Source organism: Pseudoliparis swirei, chromosome 2 (genome assembly GCF_029220125.1).
Source record: "Pseudoliparis swirei isolate HS2019 ecotype Mariana Trench chromosome 2, NWPU_hadal_v1, whole genome shotgun sequence".
Classification (NCBI taxonomy): Eukaryota; Metazoa; Chordata; class Actinopteri; order Perciformes; family Liparidae; genus Pseudoliparis; species Pseudoliparis swirei.
In genome coordinates, this window is record NC_079389.1 from 9,391,914 (window position 1) to 9,407,549 (window position 15,636).

The following is a 15,636-nucleotide window of genomic DNA, read 5'->3' on the forward strand; positions in this document are numbered from 1 at the left end:
CTGACCATTACATCCATGTGGTTATCTGATATTTACAAGATATTGAGCAAGAACAAGCCCACCCTTTTGTGATGGTTTTCCACAAGAGTATATTCCTGAGATCAGGCTCTGAAGTTAGATGACAACACCTGGCTTTCAGTTGGCGTGCAGTTCATTCCAACTGTGTTGGAGGTCACGGCTTTCTTTTTTGTCTCCGCTTTATGAAAAGAAGCACTGCCATCTTCAAACAGGAGAGTACCTTTCTCAAACTATTTCCACACCGTTGGAAGCACACATTGATGTTGTATAATGTAGCTTTGAGAATTTAGGAATTAATGGGGTTAGCTCAACTATGACAAACAGCCCAAAAGAATTAGGTGTCTCTATAATTCTGGCCATATAGTGTATCTATAGAGCACTTACATGCACTCATTATGTAAATGTTTTTGTTCCCTTTTTGCTGCATCGTAGAAACTAGGAGAGAGGGGAGCTTGAGCATGTGTTCAGCTGAGGCTGCATGTGTGTGATTAGATCCACGCTGCACCACCGCTCCACACTTGGAGGTGGAGTTCCCTTCTTCTGGCTGTGTGCTTTGTGTTTGTGGATTCGCCCGAGGCCAACACCACCCTGACACTCTAATAAATCATTGATCTTGCGCCTGGTTTTGGTGCTGGATATTGCAGGGAGGAGCAATGGTAGCATTTCTCTCGGTCCACTGAGATCTGACGCAGGAAGTCATTAGTTATGTTTGAGTGCAAAGTGATCAGCATATCTGCTGCAGATGGTTGGTTAAGACCTGTGTGCGTGTGTGTGTGTCTGTGTGCGTGTGTGTGTGTGTGTGTGTGTGGGGGGGGGGGGGGGGTATGTGTGTTATGTCCATGTGCGCTCAGGTTTTTTCTTTTCTTTGTGTAGGTGTAAGTGCATTTGTTGAGATGAGGAGAGGGAAGAGGAAGAAGCACAGAAAGAGAAAGAGGGGATAAAGAAATGCAGCATGTGTGGGTGGCACCTGAGGATCTTGAGTGAGAAAAAAACCATTATACAAACAAAGCAGCGGGAGATGATATTGTCAAGCCAAGGATGCATTCTCGTATAAAATATATGTCCTTGTGTCATCTACCAAGGTTACAGCCTGCTCCTTCAAAATGTACCCACAGGAAATACTGTTGTGACTAAAACAACATTTATGTTTCATGTCAAATATCAAGTGATTACAATCATATTACCACTTCCTTTTGCAAAATGTCATTAAAGGTACTTTATTAAAGGTAGATGGAAATAAAAGCTATTTTGAATGATTCATTTTTGAAATTCTAAAACATGCTGCTTTTGCTAGCCTGAATTGCCATTTTTTTATTTACTTGAATTTCAGTATTAGAGATGTGGAGGGAGAGCCATGTTAGTCCAAACATTACATCATAACTAAAGGTAGCTTCCAAATAAATACAAGCAACTAAAGCACCACCATTATACCACGGTTTGGTTGTGAATTCAGCCTGCACTGGTCACTCAAAGTATTGCAGATTACCACGGACGTTGGTAGTCTGGTAGTTTGTGACGTCAGGATTCAGATTGCTGATTCATCATCAGACGAGGGATTTGATTTTAAACTAACTGGATTGGATTGACTGGGACTTTTCCACTCCAGGACATTAGTCATTGTTGTTTTTAAGGATTCCCGTGTAGCTTTGACTTAGTGTATACCTTCAGTAGAGTATTCCTGAAAAACGGACACTGACAATATGTTCCACAAACTGCATGCAGCATTATAATAAGCAGCTCCTATATTACTTTGGGTTCAGCTTGGTTGTTTGGTACAGATCCTCGAGAGTCAACATTAGGTGGAGCTGGTTGCAACATCTGACACCACCTTCCACCCACCACCCCGAGGGAACACACTGTAGACTATACAATCACGCAACACATGGGGGATTTATGTAAAAAACCATAAGGAAGCTGCAAATTATTTATGTTTTTTGTGATCATAAAAAAATATGAATGTAGTTAAAGCCACAGGGCTCGAAGCAGTCCTTTGGTTAACTTATATCTGGGACCATCTACGCTGTAACTCATCACATGCTCATTACAGAGGGAGCAATAATAGATCTGCGAAAACACCAGCCCTGTATTTTAAATTGAATGACAACATAATGAAAATTGTTCTTGTACAGTGCTAATCCCATTTCACCTCTATAGAGCTCCAGCTACACGTTGAAATTAAAATGTCACTGTGGTAGGATGGTTTAAAAATGGTAATGTATGGAATGTTGTCTCTTACGTATGTTTAATTACTTTTTAGCATAATTTCTCAGTGACAATAAGGTCTCTATCAATTAAATACGTACGCTTTGATCAAAAAAGTCTGCCTCTGCTTTTAATTCGATAATGAGGGAAGTCATCTAAACAGGGAACACTGCAATCCAATTGTGGATAACTAGATGTCTGTTCAAAGATGAAATTAAGTGAAAATGTGTGTGATAGGATGTTGTGTCTCTGCTTATAATGAAAGTTAATCGATGACATGGAGTGTGTGGGTTTGATCTTCTTTTAATCGGAGGCAGTGATAAGCACTGGATCCTCGCCAAAATCAAGCAGAAAAGAGAACTGTAAGGTTATTTTTGTATGGTTTGTGTAACAGGTGTGGCCCAAGTGCTGAACAGGCTTGATGGGCAACCATTCGGCGATGCAGACCAGCGTCTCTTTGAAGTATTACATTTGCTTCTCTATCTTATCAACATACAGTGGGTGTATTATAAATAGTTGGAGTTGAGTGTCTGCTTTTTGTGATTTTCTCAGGCGTTTGTGATCTTTTGTGGACTCGGCATCAACAACACCATCATGTACGACCAGGTGAAGAAGTCCTGGGCCAAGCAGTCTGTAGCTTTGGATGTAAGAACACAACATCCCATTCATTCACATTGCTGTGCAAACTGTACCGCGGCATCAAAGTGTTGGTTCTGCACTGCTCTAGCTTTATACTTCAACTTCCTTTTGTCATGCCTGTTTGTTCATGCCCTCCCTCAGATGATGTTTCCCTGAGAGTCCTATCTGTTTTTGTCTTCCAATATCTATAATGATATTTTGAAGTTATTGGAAACAACGGCTGCTGCATGGCTAATATAAAACCTCCTCTTACTTATCCTCTGTCCTGGATCTTTGTGCTTAGCTTCTTTTTTAGACCGATATTTCCACAAGAATGTACACATGAAAAAAGTGCTGATCTTTTTTTGTAGATAACCTTCTCGCAAAGGTTTTATTGAGAATTAATAAGAGGCAGTGAAAAGCAATCCCTCATCTGCCCTGCATTTTGTCGGCATTCAGCACTCCTCAGCCTTTACATCGTGACCTTACAATACAATAGGGAGCTTTCAGGTGCTTTATAGAAGTTAGCACCACTCTTTTTCAAGATAGAAGCAGATAGCAGAGAGATAGATAATTTAAAGGAGAGGCACAGAGTGAACTAATATATAGATGCATGCTTCTGGCAGCACTGAATAAACATGAGCATTTATGATCCAATAAGCAACTTGAGGTCTGTGCGAGGTATTTCTCTCAGGAAATGAAGGGAACATGGCCATGAAATCGGGGCTGACATCGCTGCTCTTGTAAACTGTTCGAGTGGGAAATGTTAACTTCCTCATCTGGAAGATCCACTGAAATGCCATAACACCACAGTGTGCAGTTTCTTTCCACTGTAGCTGATCGTTTTCATAATTTGAAAAAGTGTTGACAGTGACACTGTGTCATTATTTCGCAGGTTCTCTCTTACCATGCCACTTGCTCCAAGACCGAAGTTGACAAATTCAAGGTAACAGATATTCACCGTCATCATCATTACATTGTTCAGTTTTATGCTTCTTGTCTATTATTAAAAGAAAAAAGGGCTTGGCTTTAACTGTGGGAAATGGTTTCTAATTTACAAAGAGACAGGTACTATTCAAAACAAGTGATAAGAAATGCAGTAGTAGTCAAGCACAAATACAGCAATGGAGCTATGGAGCAATGTTTTATAAGTGGTTCCCCCTTTTTGATATTGTGCAAATATAAAAGCGCACGCTGATGCCATTGTGTTTCACAATATTTTGCTTGTGGTAGTAATGTGGTAGTAAACAGCACTGTTCCAGCAAAGGCAAAAGCAGGGAATAAAGTCGAGAGACTAGATTGATTTATTGTTTTGGATCTTTTCATGGGATTTGTTGATCATGAGGAAAACATGTAGAAAAAATACCAGCCCATTTCCTTTAAACAAAACCTGTAAACCAAGATCATGGGAGTTCATGTCTCTGTTATTAACTGTATTTTCTTTTATTTAAATCACACAAATACTAGCTGTAACTCAGAGTAACCATGTTCTAATGTACATTTTTCACAAAGTAGAGGAAGAGGGAAGTCCTCCTATACCGCCATGACAAAATAAATTGTCTATCATTGTATCATATGAATGCTTTCCTTTCTCTATATATTGCAGTGTACACACACTATCGGTGTGGATTACAACTTGTGATCATCAGGTTTGCTCTGGTGGTGCAGTTAATTGCCATAATATAATGTAATCGTTTCCCTAGTTCTGTAGATGGTTTCCTTCATGTATCTGCTTTTTATTGAGTTAAATTACGACAAATAAAAAAAAAGAATAATCATAAGGGTCCTTTATGATTCTTCTAAACCCAAACAAAAGTATGATGCATTAACAGTAAAATTGACTTGGCTAAGATTTAACTACTAACGAGAATTTTAAATCTTGGAAATGTGGCTTTATTTGACTCGTGGACCCTTTAATTATAATATAGGTTTCTGATTAAAGAACAATCTCCATTGACCTAAATAAGAAAGAAAAATAAATGGCCACAGAGAGGAATTATTGCCTGAGAATCCCCCAATGAAAATAAACTAATTGTAGGAATGGATTAATCCAATCCATAGGCAATCAATCTCAATTAATTATTCCTAAAGAGTAACAAATGAAAACATCTACACTTTAATTAGCATGACACTTCTAAAATATAGATATGACCTATTTGCCTGCACTTTTATGTGTAAGATTTTCCCCTGTGGCCATCGACGCAAAGTAGGAACCCCGCTTCCCAGTCGTGATCTTTCAGCCCCCTCATCCACAACGCGCTCTGCTTCCTGCCTTTCCCCACTTTCTTTCATAACTGCTCTACATATGGAGACTCACCAAGTACACTTGACTAGGATTTCACCGGATTGAAAATGTCAGCTGCAAACAAACCTGGCTGACGTTTCAGAACCTGAGCTGTGAATAAAGAGAGAGAGGAGAATACCTGCTGACCTGACCAACAGACATGTGTGTGGGGAACACTTGGTGCTCTGGTGGCTGATAGACAGGAGAGAGGGGAAGATAAAAGAGAAATGGCTGTACTGAAACTCTCACACAGATCTGTGAAAGGGCTTTGACTGAATGAGATGCAGGTTAGAAAGCATGAAATGGTCAATTACAAATGCTGACTAGAGGCAGATAAGTCATATCTGCTCATTTGACCCCACTGATGGCAGCCATGGATGCTTCACAATGCATATGGTTAATTGGATTCACATACTGTATGTGCTATGCAGTTTTGTTTTTCTTTGAATAACAGTGAAAAAATATTGTTGATGATTACTACAGCATAACTACATTGGTCAGTGAGCTCTGAAAGTAAACGCTCCCTCATTAAACTTAACCTTCGCTAAATGAGTCCTCGGAGTCAAAATTAACCAGTTTATTCCCATGTATCATCTGAGAGTGGCATAGCATCATCTGACCCCTACATTCTACTCTGCTCTCTAAACTCATACTCTCTTGTCTCTTTATTCCTTAATGTTTCCTCTTTCCATGATGAAACAGGCGGCCAATATTCCTCTGGTTTGCGAGCTGGGCATCGGTAAGCTCTCCTTTGATGACTTCTCCCTGGACGTTGACGCCATGATAACAGCCGCTTTGAGAATGTTTATGGAGTTAGGAATGTTGCAGAAATTCAAGATTGATTATGAGGTGAGACTACTGATCGTCTTGATCTATTTCCTTTGACTACTTGACTGATTTTGCCTAGAACATGGTTCCTTTCTCATGTGTCATGACAACTGCTGACCCATGTGCTCATCCGGCTCTGTCTTCCCCTCCAGACACTGTGCAGATGGCTGCTGACTGTCAGAAAGAACTACAGAATGGTGCTCTATCACAACTGGAGACATGCCTTCAACGTCTGCCAGTGCATGTTTGCAATGCTAACGGTAAATACCATGCTGCTATAGCTGCAGAGCGTGAGATCAGTTTCAGTCAGAGACACTTGCATTAGGGAATAGACAGTTTATAGCAAATACATTGTTCTTTACTGCCCCATTAAATGATAATGCAACCTTTCAGATCACTCATTCTTTTGCAGAACAAGACCGTCAAGTACATCTCGCTGAAACTACTTTCATTTATATAGTATTCTGAATGAAGGACTTGTATACTTATGATAAAGTACTTTGACGTTGTTGGTCATTTAAAATATAATGTACGATATAAAACATAAGTATGGCTTTGTATTGCCAATTTGTGAACGGATCGTAACGTGACTTAAAAACTGAAACCTTGCCCGATCTTCACGTTTTGACTAAAACAGTCGGTGGACTGATTTCTATGTAAAGTAACTGTATAACTAACGATCGCCAAGAGCAATGCAAGTCAGGGGTGGTTAGTGAGCTATCTTTATCATTTACGCTCGCCCCCGAGTGCCTTGCCCCTCTTCATCTACCATATCTACCGTACGTCTTCACATCATGTACGTTGCAAAAGTACTGTAACCTACTGAGTGGATAACATCCGCTTATTCATCGAAAATGATGGGGCCGGTCTGGCTGGTGAATTTGCAAGCTTGCTGTTTGCAAATTCTGAATCATTATGAAGCAACGCCAGATTAGTGCCACGTAGCTAAGCTACAGCTAGCGGGTTAACCTTAGCTTTCAAAATATATCTGAGTGGATACGTTAGTTAGCTAGCTTGCCAAATTACTTACCATAATTACCATATAACATAATCCATGATAGCCTACTAATTTATGGATTAAGACAAAACAGTGTTAATTTTAGCCAACAAAAAAATTTAATGGTACAAAACAAAGGTGTATAAATAACAATTGCTTCCTACTCGCCCAGGATGTTTGTCTGTGGCTATAGAGTGCGAGCATGTGCTGGGAGCTGACGGCAGTTAATTTAACGGCCAACGGGGTCGTTAATAACTAGCTTTTTCTGACAGACTATCTTTTAGTAAAGCATTTAAATATTTCTTCTGCCAGTGGAGGTTGGGATGGTGGAGTGAGCTGCAGCTGCAAATGTATTTGCATGAAGGTATCAGAGTAAAACTGTGAAGTGTGGGTTTATAACGACAGTTGTGCACACGTGCATGAATATGATTGGACGTTGCTCGTTACTGGTTGCTGAGCGAGGCTGATGAATGAGCCAGAGATTGTGGAGCTTGAATGCAGTAGCTGATGCAAACCTGGCCTCAGTGCTTATAGAAATCTTGTTATTATTAAAAGTAGATCATGATACATTTCCATTTGACTGAAGTCGAAATTCAAATTACGACTCATTATATGATTAACTATACACAAAGATACTTCTGTGAGATAGACCAAACCAGACACTTTTGTTTGAATAGAGACCCCACGAGAATTACTCTACTTTATCAGGTCCTTGGGGCAACATATACACACAAACACCCACGCTTTTGTACACAAAACTTAGTGTTGTTCATTTAATCAAGCATTAATGCTTGGTGTCCCATCTGAATTGATTATTGGCAGAGGGAACTTATAAACAACAACAAAAGAAGATTGTATTCAATGTGTTCCTCACAGTTTAATAGAGTAAGAGAATGAGACATGCAGCTCCTATTTGTGTGAGCGTGTGTGTGTTTGTTTGTTTTCTCATTGGCCTCTTCTCCTCTGTGCCAATCAGACAGCGGGCTTCCAGGAGACTCTGACAGAGGTGGAGACCTTAGCACTTATTGTGGGTTGTGTCTGCCATGACCTGGACCACAGGGGCACCAACAACGCTTTTCAGGCAAAGTATGTATTCCCGTTTTATATCTCGGTCTCTGCCACACACACACACACACACACACACACACACACACACACACACACACACACACACATGCACACACTGTTTAACCACCTATCTTACACTGCTTATCGAGGAATTGCTTCAATTTAGATTGTTATCGTAAACTGAATATGAATCCAAGATATAAACTATGTGATGACTCAGACTCAGAATCATGAGCTGAGTTAGAAATCTTACCTAGAAATCATTTATGCTGAACTGAAATAATGTTGTTAATCCATTTTGTATCACATCAACAGTAAAAGATAGTTTTTTGTTTGTTTTATATTTATTTGTTATTTCGAGCCAAATGATCTTTAAATGACTGTTGACTCGGCTGCTGCTGCTATATGAACACATCAACATTTGATTGTTTTTGTTCAGTACTGGAGCACAATTAAAATGCTGATGATTCAATTCAATTCAGTTAAGCTTATTTTGTATAGGCTTTAGCCAACATCACAAATTTCAAAGTTGCCTCAGCAGGCTTTACAATCTGTACACATAGACATCCCTGACCTTTGACCTCACATATGATCAGGGAAAATTCCCCAATAATTGGAAAAAACCCTTTCACGGGGGAAAAAAAGGGAAGAAACCTTCAGAAGTGCAACAGAGGAGGATCCCTCTCCAGGATGGACAGAAGCAATAGATGTCATGTTTACAGAAGGAAGCCTTACAGAGTTACAACACATTCAATGAGTATAACAGAGTGTATGAATAGTTGGTAGTCATGGACCATGATCCAGACCTCCATGATCCATCAGGCAGATGGAGGTAGAGAGGAGGAGTGGGCGGGGCATCAGCAGGGCCATGGCATCAGACCCAGCCAGGTCCAAGGACCCTATGACGCTATTTTATTTTAAGTTTAAGGTAAAACAACATTTTAACGAGAGCTTAAATGAAGCCATCATATTTATGAATTGGGTTACTTCAAATCCTTTGTGATCAATGACTTTTTGAAGTCTCCCACCGACGGACATTAGCAGGTACTTTTCCCTGCTGCTGTCTGAGCAGTACTGAATCTATCTTTACTTCCTGATTGATTCAGGGGTTGTTAACCTTCACTCCACTTATGTTAGTGATCATTGTCCATTAATTGCATGTACTGTATTTCTAAAGTGAGCAACACATCCAAATATGCTCACCTCAACGATAAAAACCATATCGCCGTCCTAATTGTGTTTGACTTTACTGTCACAGTAAAACAAGAAACACTTTGTAAAACCAGACATTATTTACTGTGAAATCACAGAGAAACTGAAAACTCTGAATATTTTATGAGTATTCGTCTCAACATTTAAGGATTCTATCATATTTAATGTTAAACAGTTATCACGTTACAGGTTATAGCTTTCCAGCCTCTTTTGTTATGGTGTGCAACAGTGTACAGAGAGAATTGGTGAGGGAGTTACAACAGACTCAACAGCAGACTTTGTTTCTCAGTATGTGTTGAATGCTGATTATGTTCTCTCTCTCTCTCTCTCCTTGATCACTGTGTGTGTGTGTGTGTGTGTTTATGCTTTTGTATCTGTGTGTGTGTGTGTGTGTGTGTGTGTTTATGCTTTTGTATCTGTGTGTGTGTGTGTGTGTGTGTGTGTCAGGACGGGCTCAGCCCTTGCTCTGCTTTATGGGACGTCTGCTACACTGGAGCACCACCACTTCAACCATGCCGTTATGATCCTGCAGAGTGAGGTGCACTATGTTCCATTATCTGCTCCAATGCAGTTAACATTGAGGTTCTGCTGATGCCGACCCATGCATATTGTATTTGTGTCAGCCAACCAGAACGGAGTACTGGAAGACTGGAAACGTCTCTTTCCTTCTGTTCCCAGTCTTACAGTATGCTGCTGGTGGGAGATTCACATTTAACGGCTATGAAAGTGGTGTTGATCTTCTAATCTAAGTGTCAGCAAGAAAGTAAATAAGCATATTTCACAAAATCTTGAAATAGTCCAACGAAGTGAGGTAATTACATTGAACCGTAACGATATTCCTGCCTAGGTATAAAGGGTACAGTACACTCCTGTGTCTTACATCTTATAGCTCCACTTCCTATCCATCTAAATGCCTCGAATGTATTTGAAGGGAGGTTGTGCCGACTGCGCCTGAAGGCAACCACGTGTTGGTTCAATGTCTGATGTATGTGAGCCAGGCAACGAATAGCTCATGCTGCCCTCAAATAAATCTAATTACAGAGGCGATAGATTTGGAGGAAATTGGTTGAGAGAGACGCTTTACCAGGTGACTTCCTTTGCATGAAGCTGTAATAAAGACGTTTTGAGAGAGCCACTGAGATGAGGCTTAGTCGGGTTTGTTCCAGTGGCTTCATTTTCATGGTGCTGACAACACAGTAAGCTCACCCATGTTTGCTTGGAATATCGTAATGGTTTCTGGAGTTGAACTACTGCTATCCTATTAACATACAAATAAGTAATGTGGCTAATTCAAGGCGAAAAATCACCATTCAACATGCAAGGACGTTTTATTATGGAGTCTTTTTTCTTTTTTTCCTTTTTTACCGCAAGTGTTTTTCATTTATGACTCACTCCCTCATTCACTTCCTCTTATATTACCAATAGTCCAGTATCTATTGAAAGAAACACATTGCATTCATTGTGATTGTTAACAAACTACTATAACTACTAATATACAGTATTTCACACTCAGAAAGAAGACACTGGCAGAGAGTAAAATGTTGTGCATATAAAATATCCACATCCAGTCATATCTCTCAGCTAGTATTGTATGCTATCTAATATAATAGTCACGTTTTAAATCATTCAACAAGTCTTTAAAATAAGTAGTATTGGCCTTCTGTTAAGCAAATAGCTAGGCAAAAGGAGTTCTGGATTTTAGGATGCTTGTGAAAATGTCTTGATAAATTCTTTATCATGGTATCTCTGTCTGTGTCTCCACAGGGTCACAATATCTTCTCCAACCTCTCGTCCAAAGAGTATGGCGACCTCATGCAGCTGTTGAAACAGTCAATTCTGGCCACAGACCTCACACTTTACTTTGAGTACGTTCTGCTGCTGTTAAATCTCCTGATAGTGAGATGGTTACTGGCTGACTCTAATACACTAACCCATTTACAATGAAGCATATATTGTCGCTGTACAATGCCTACTTCAGGTTTATTTGAGGTAATACTGCCCCCTCGTGGATTCTATGTCACTTACACTTTCATATACAAATGTCTTGTTTCCTTTCAGGAACAGAAACACCTTCTTTGAGCTCGTCAACAAAGGAGAGTACAACTGGAATCTGAAGGCTCATCGAGACATGTGCAGGTAATGCCCTGCTCACACAGACATGGGAGCTCTCTTAGCTTATGAATACTGTGGGAAATAAATGTCTGATTCCTCTCAGATCCATGATGATGACAGCGTGTGATCTTGGTGCCGTCACAAAACCGTGGGAAATATCACGCAAGGTGAGAAAACTATCACATATATGAAATGCATGTATTTCTCTGAACCCTTCATCTAGAGGAGAATAATTGATGGATTAATTGATAGTTGCTCAAAATAAACTTTTTTCATAATTGTTTCATGTTTTAAATAAGAAAATACCAACATTCACTAGTTCCTGCTTCCAAAATGTAGGGATTTGCTGCTTTTATTAGTATTTTGTGATTGTAATATGACGTATTTGGGACATCATCAACTTGGGCTTTAGGATATTGTGCACTTAATGTCTTTACATGTTATACAGACCAAATGATCAATTGAGAAAACTATTGAAATAAATGAATCCCTGCATTCCTCTTTTCACTCGCTCCAGGTAGCAGAGTTGGTGACAAGCGAGTTCTTCGAGCAGGGCGACAGAGAGAGATCCGAGCTGAAGCTCACACCCTCTGTGAGTCCACGCCACCATCTTTTTGCAGTTTCTTTCAGCTCGATGTCCTCCACTGAGCTGATGACACTGAAGAAACATTTCCAAAACAAGAGGGTTCTAGGGCTTGGCTGCTGTCCCTCAAACACTGACCTTTCCATTTATTCAGCTGTAAACACACGAGGCATGTTGGTGTTTTGGAGCTCTATTAGCTTTGACTAGTAGAGCTATAATAACAATACATTGTATTTGTTTTTCTCATATAAATGTAAAAATAGCACAATAATAATAATAATAATAATAGCAAGAAAAGAATGAAGATGAAGATCTTAATTCACCACATATTCTGTCCTCAGAGCAACAGCACCACAACAGAGAAGCCATGTGTGTTTGATGGAGGAGCTTTGAAGGCTGAACTGTGTTACAAGTTCTTAAAAGGGAAAACCCAACAGCTTTCTGAATGCAATAAATAGCTGTTGACTAATTGGGCCATGCCCGATTTGCTTCCCCTCAGAAGGAACTAATGCCGTAGCCTCAGGTCTGCCGCTTGTGTTAAACCTTTACCGCTCTGTGTGTGGGTGTTGGAAATTAAATATTAACTTCTAAGTCGTAGCCCAGTAACTATCTCTGAAGCACAGCCTCAGTGGAGCCTCTTAAGTTCAGGCTGCAGAATAATGAGGTACAATAGAACATATACGTGAAATAAACTGGTGAGCTGAGGGAGACTTTTGTTAATAACAACAGCGCTTTAGGACTGTACGGCTGACTTGTAGGTGAGCGTAATCAAATTCGGCCTTTGTTTCCCCAACACAAATGGTGGAGTAAATACATGTTGTCTTTCGTCTTACAGGCCATCTTTGATCGAAACAGGAAGGATGAATTGCCAGGACTTCAGCTGGAGTGGATTGATGGAATTTGTGCACCGCTGTACGAGGTAAAAGCTTGAATCTCTTTAGCCTTCGCTGTCTCATGCTTGTATCACACACACACACACACACACACACACACACACACACACACACACACACACACACACACACACACACACACACACACACACTGGCCTTGCTCAGCTATTGTCCCTTTTTCTGACGCCAGCAATGTCCCCATCAACTATTCAACTGTCTCTTTGCCGCGACAGATTTAGCACTCAAAAATAAGTGCTTTTAAAACATCATTTTCTTGAAAACTCGGAAACAACTCCCAAGGTTGCATCCTGTTCCTTTGAGGATAGCAGAATGAGTGTGCACTTTCTGACTGCAAAGCAGCTCAGAGGTAGTGGAGTGTGTGAAGAGAGCTGTGATGTCAGGCGGGTTAAATCCCCTCAGTAAGACAGTGTACTTTGGGCTTTACTGCACCGTAATGCTGGAATGCCTTTCTGGCTAACACACAGATAGAGAAGCTTCTTTATTGTAGGATCCGCGCCGAGCAAATGTTAGCTTTAGACTTCGAGCCCGGGGTTATCTTTCAAAGAATTATTGGAAATATAAACGGTGTCCTCGCCAGAAAAGAAATGTGTGCGTGTGTCTTTCTGAATGACGTCAAGACTCAGATGCCCCTCCCACTGCCGGCAGCAGCGGCCGCGTGGGAGAAAGACGCAGGTTGACTTACAGAGGACGTCAGGCCTGTTCAGAGATGAGGCGCGCTGCAGCCACGCTCATGAAAGCACACATGAAGGAAGTAGAGGATGAAATAGATCATTCATTCTTACAGCACTGGGTGATATGCTCTGCTTTGCTATTGGTAGACCTCCTCCACCCTTTTTATTGTCATATTAAACACATTACTCTTAATCGTCAAACAAACAACAGATCATCTGAACAGCTATTTAGTTATCCCAGGATTAGTGTCAAAAGTTAGACGTATCTGTGCGGGGCTTTGATTTCCCCATTGTACAGTCTGTGTCGTGTAGATAGAAAAGCATCAAAGCCGTGTGTGTGTGTGGTGTGTGTGTGGGGGTTTGTCTCTGTAGCGCCTCATGATGTTTGGAGAATGCCGATATGGAGCTCACGATCACGCTGCTGCCAATTAAAGCTGCGAGGGGGAGAACGTAGGAGGTTCAGAGGCGGCAGGGTTTCTGTTTGTGGGCGTAAGAGATCTCCTTCTTGATCTCGCTGATCTCCTTCTCCTGGTGGTGGCTCGCTACTTTGTAGAATATTAATCCCCATTATATAACCTTCCATCTTTATAACCCACCATATGACAGTATCTCTCTTCTTCTTCTTCTGAGTCGACTTCAGTGGAATAATGATGCTGTGCAAACTAATGACAATGTTCCACTGTGGATATATGTTTTAAAGAAAGAGGGAAATTGTTCTCCTTTAAAAAAAAGAAATCCATAAAGATAAAAATGATCAATTCACAATTTGTATGTGTACTGTGTAGGCCACATGCCCTCACAGTGTGATATTATTTTCTTTAACAGTTTATATTACTTGTTACATTTATGTATGTTATTTAAGACGTCGTTCTTGTGCAATGACAATACATTTGAATCTAATCTATGTTTATAGATGTACACATTTATAAAAAAGGTTATTTTAGGGTGTTGGGAGACAAAAGTCGCAGCAAGTCCTCCCATTTAAGAAGCTGGAACAAGTGAATGTTAAAATAACCTAAATGGGTATTCAATCATCAGCTAATTGCTTTAACTCTACATTACCATGTTTTAAACACACATATAAAAACAGTGTGAAAACACAAAGTCGACTTTAAATCCATATTGTGTTCTAATATTAATCGGCATCACAGGGGAACAGCTTCATGATGAGTAGCACTCATACTCCAGCAATTACAGTACTATGAATTATTGAGTCAGACAGTGTTTAAAATATCTTTCAGGACATTTTTAATTAACTAAAGTGAGCACATGGCTGTTTTTAATAAATAGTCTTAATGTCTGAACTTGGCCACATTATTGAGCTTTGTTCTGATTGACCACCCACACAAGTGCTTTAATTGTTTTCGTGAATATAACCTCTGAATATAAATCCATGGAAAGTTCAATTAATTGGCAGCTGTGATTAGTTGTGCTTTCTCCAATTGTAAAAACACATTTGGTCTCCCTTTCATACGCACACAATGCTCACTGTGAATGTACTGACTGAAAAATGTACCTCCTTTACATGTGTGAATAACAATTTGGATTGTGGTGCCCATGCCCACATTATGTTTCCATATAGCACAGGGATAATGAAACAACAACTAATTACAGACTTCCCTGGGAATCCAAAAGACACAGTAGACAATTTGAGAAGAACAGAGGGAACCAAATCCCCCGTCTCTCAGGTCATTTATTAAAATGGTGGATGACAGCCTCGACTACAGTGCCACTTACAACACAGACGAATGACAAAGGCGACTTATCTCATTCATACATGTGCCTCTAATCTCTAAAGAGCAGCCACTTCATTGACTGAAAACTATTAAGCAACTGTATGTTGCTCTTATTGTAGCCGCGTGTTCTCTGTATTGTTGACATTTGATTAATAATGTGCTGAGCTAAGCCTCCAGTTTAAATTATAAATGGTCGATATTTAAAATATATACTTTTTTTTTACAAAACTTAGTATTCTGAAGATGTTTTCAGACTCCAGTGTCATATTTAGTTTGCTGCACAAACATAAAGATGTTAAACCCTTTTCTCAAATTGTAACAATATTTCCTAATCCAGTAAACTGGATGCAAAACACAGGCACAGGCGCTAAATACACTTTTCAGAGCATTAAA

At 40.0% G+C, this 15,636-nt stretch overlaps 1 protein-coding gene across 2 annotated transcripts in view; it reads left to right on the top strand.

Annotated features, from left to right (window-relative positions):
• Positions 1 to 15,636, top strand: part of pde11a (phosphodiesterase 11a) — a 32,346-nt gene that overhangs the window by 11,321 nt on the left and 5,389 nt on the right. For both annotated transcript variants that reach the window (XM_056433195.1, XM_056433202.1), the window contains 12 exons: positions 2,615 to 2,682; positions 2,773 to 2,865; positions 3,734 to 3,784; positions 5,825 to 5,971; positions 6,103 to 6,210; positions 7,924 to 8,033; positions 9,675 to 9,765; positions 10,992 to 11,092; positions 11,286 to 11,363; positions 11,443 to 11,506; positions 11,857 to 11,931; positions 12,758 to 12,841. In XM_056433195.1, coding sequence (XP_056289170.1) covers positions 2,615 to 2,682; positions 2,773 to 2,865; positions 3,734 to 3,784; positions 5,825 to 5,971; positions 6,103 to 6,210; positions 7,924 to 8,033; positions 9,675 to 9,765; positions 10,992 to 11,092; positions 11,286 to 11,363; positions 11,443 to 11,506; positions 11,857 to 11,931; positions 12,758 to 12,841 — 1,070 coding nt within the window. The remainder of the gene's footprint in view (positions 1 to 2,614; positions 2,683 to 2,772; positions 2,866 to 3,733; positions 3,785 to 5,824; positions 5,972 to 6,102; positions 6,211 to 7,923; positions 8,034 to 9,674; positions 9,766 to 10,991; positions 11,093 to 11,285; positions 11,364 to 11,442; positions 11,507 to 11,856; positions 11,932 to 12,757; positions 12,842 to 15,636) is intronic.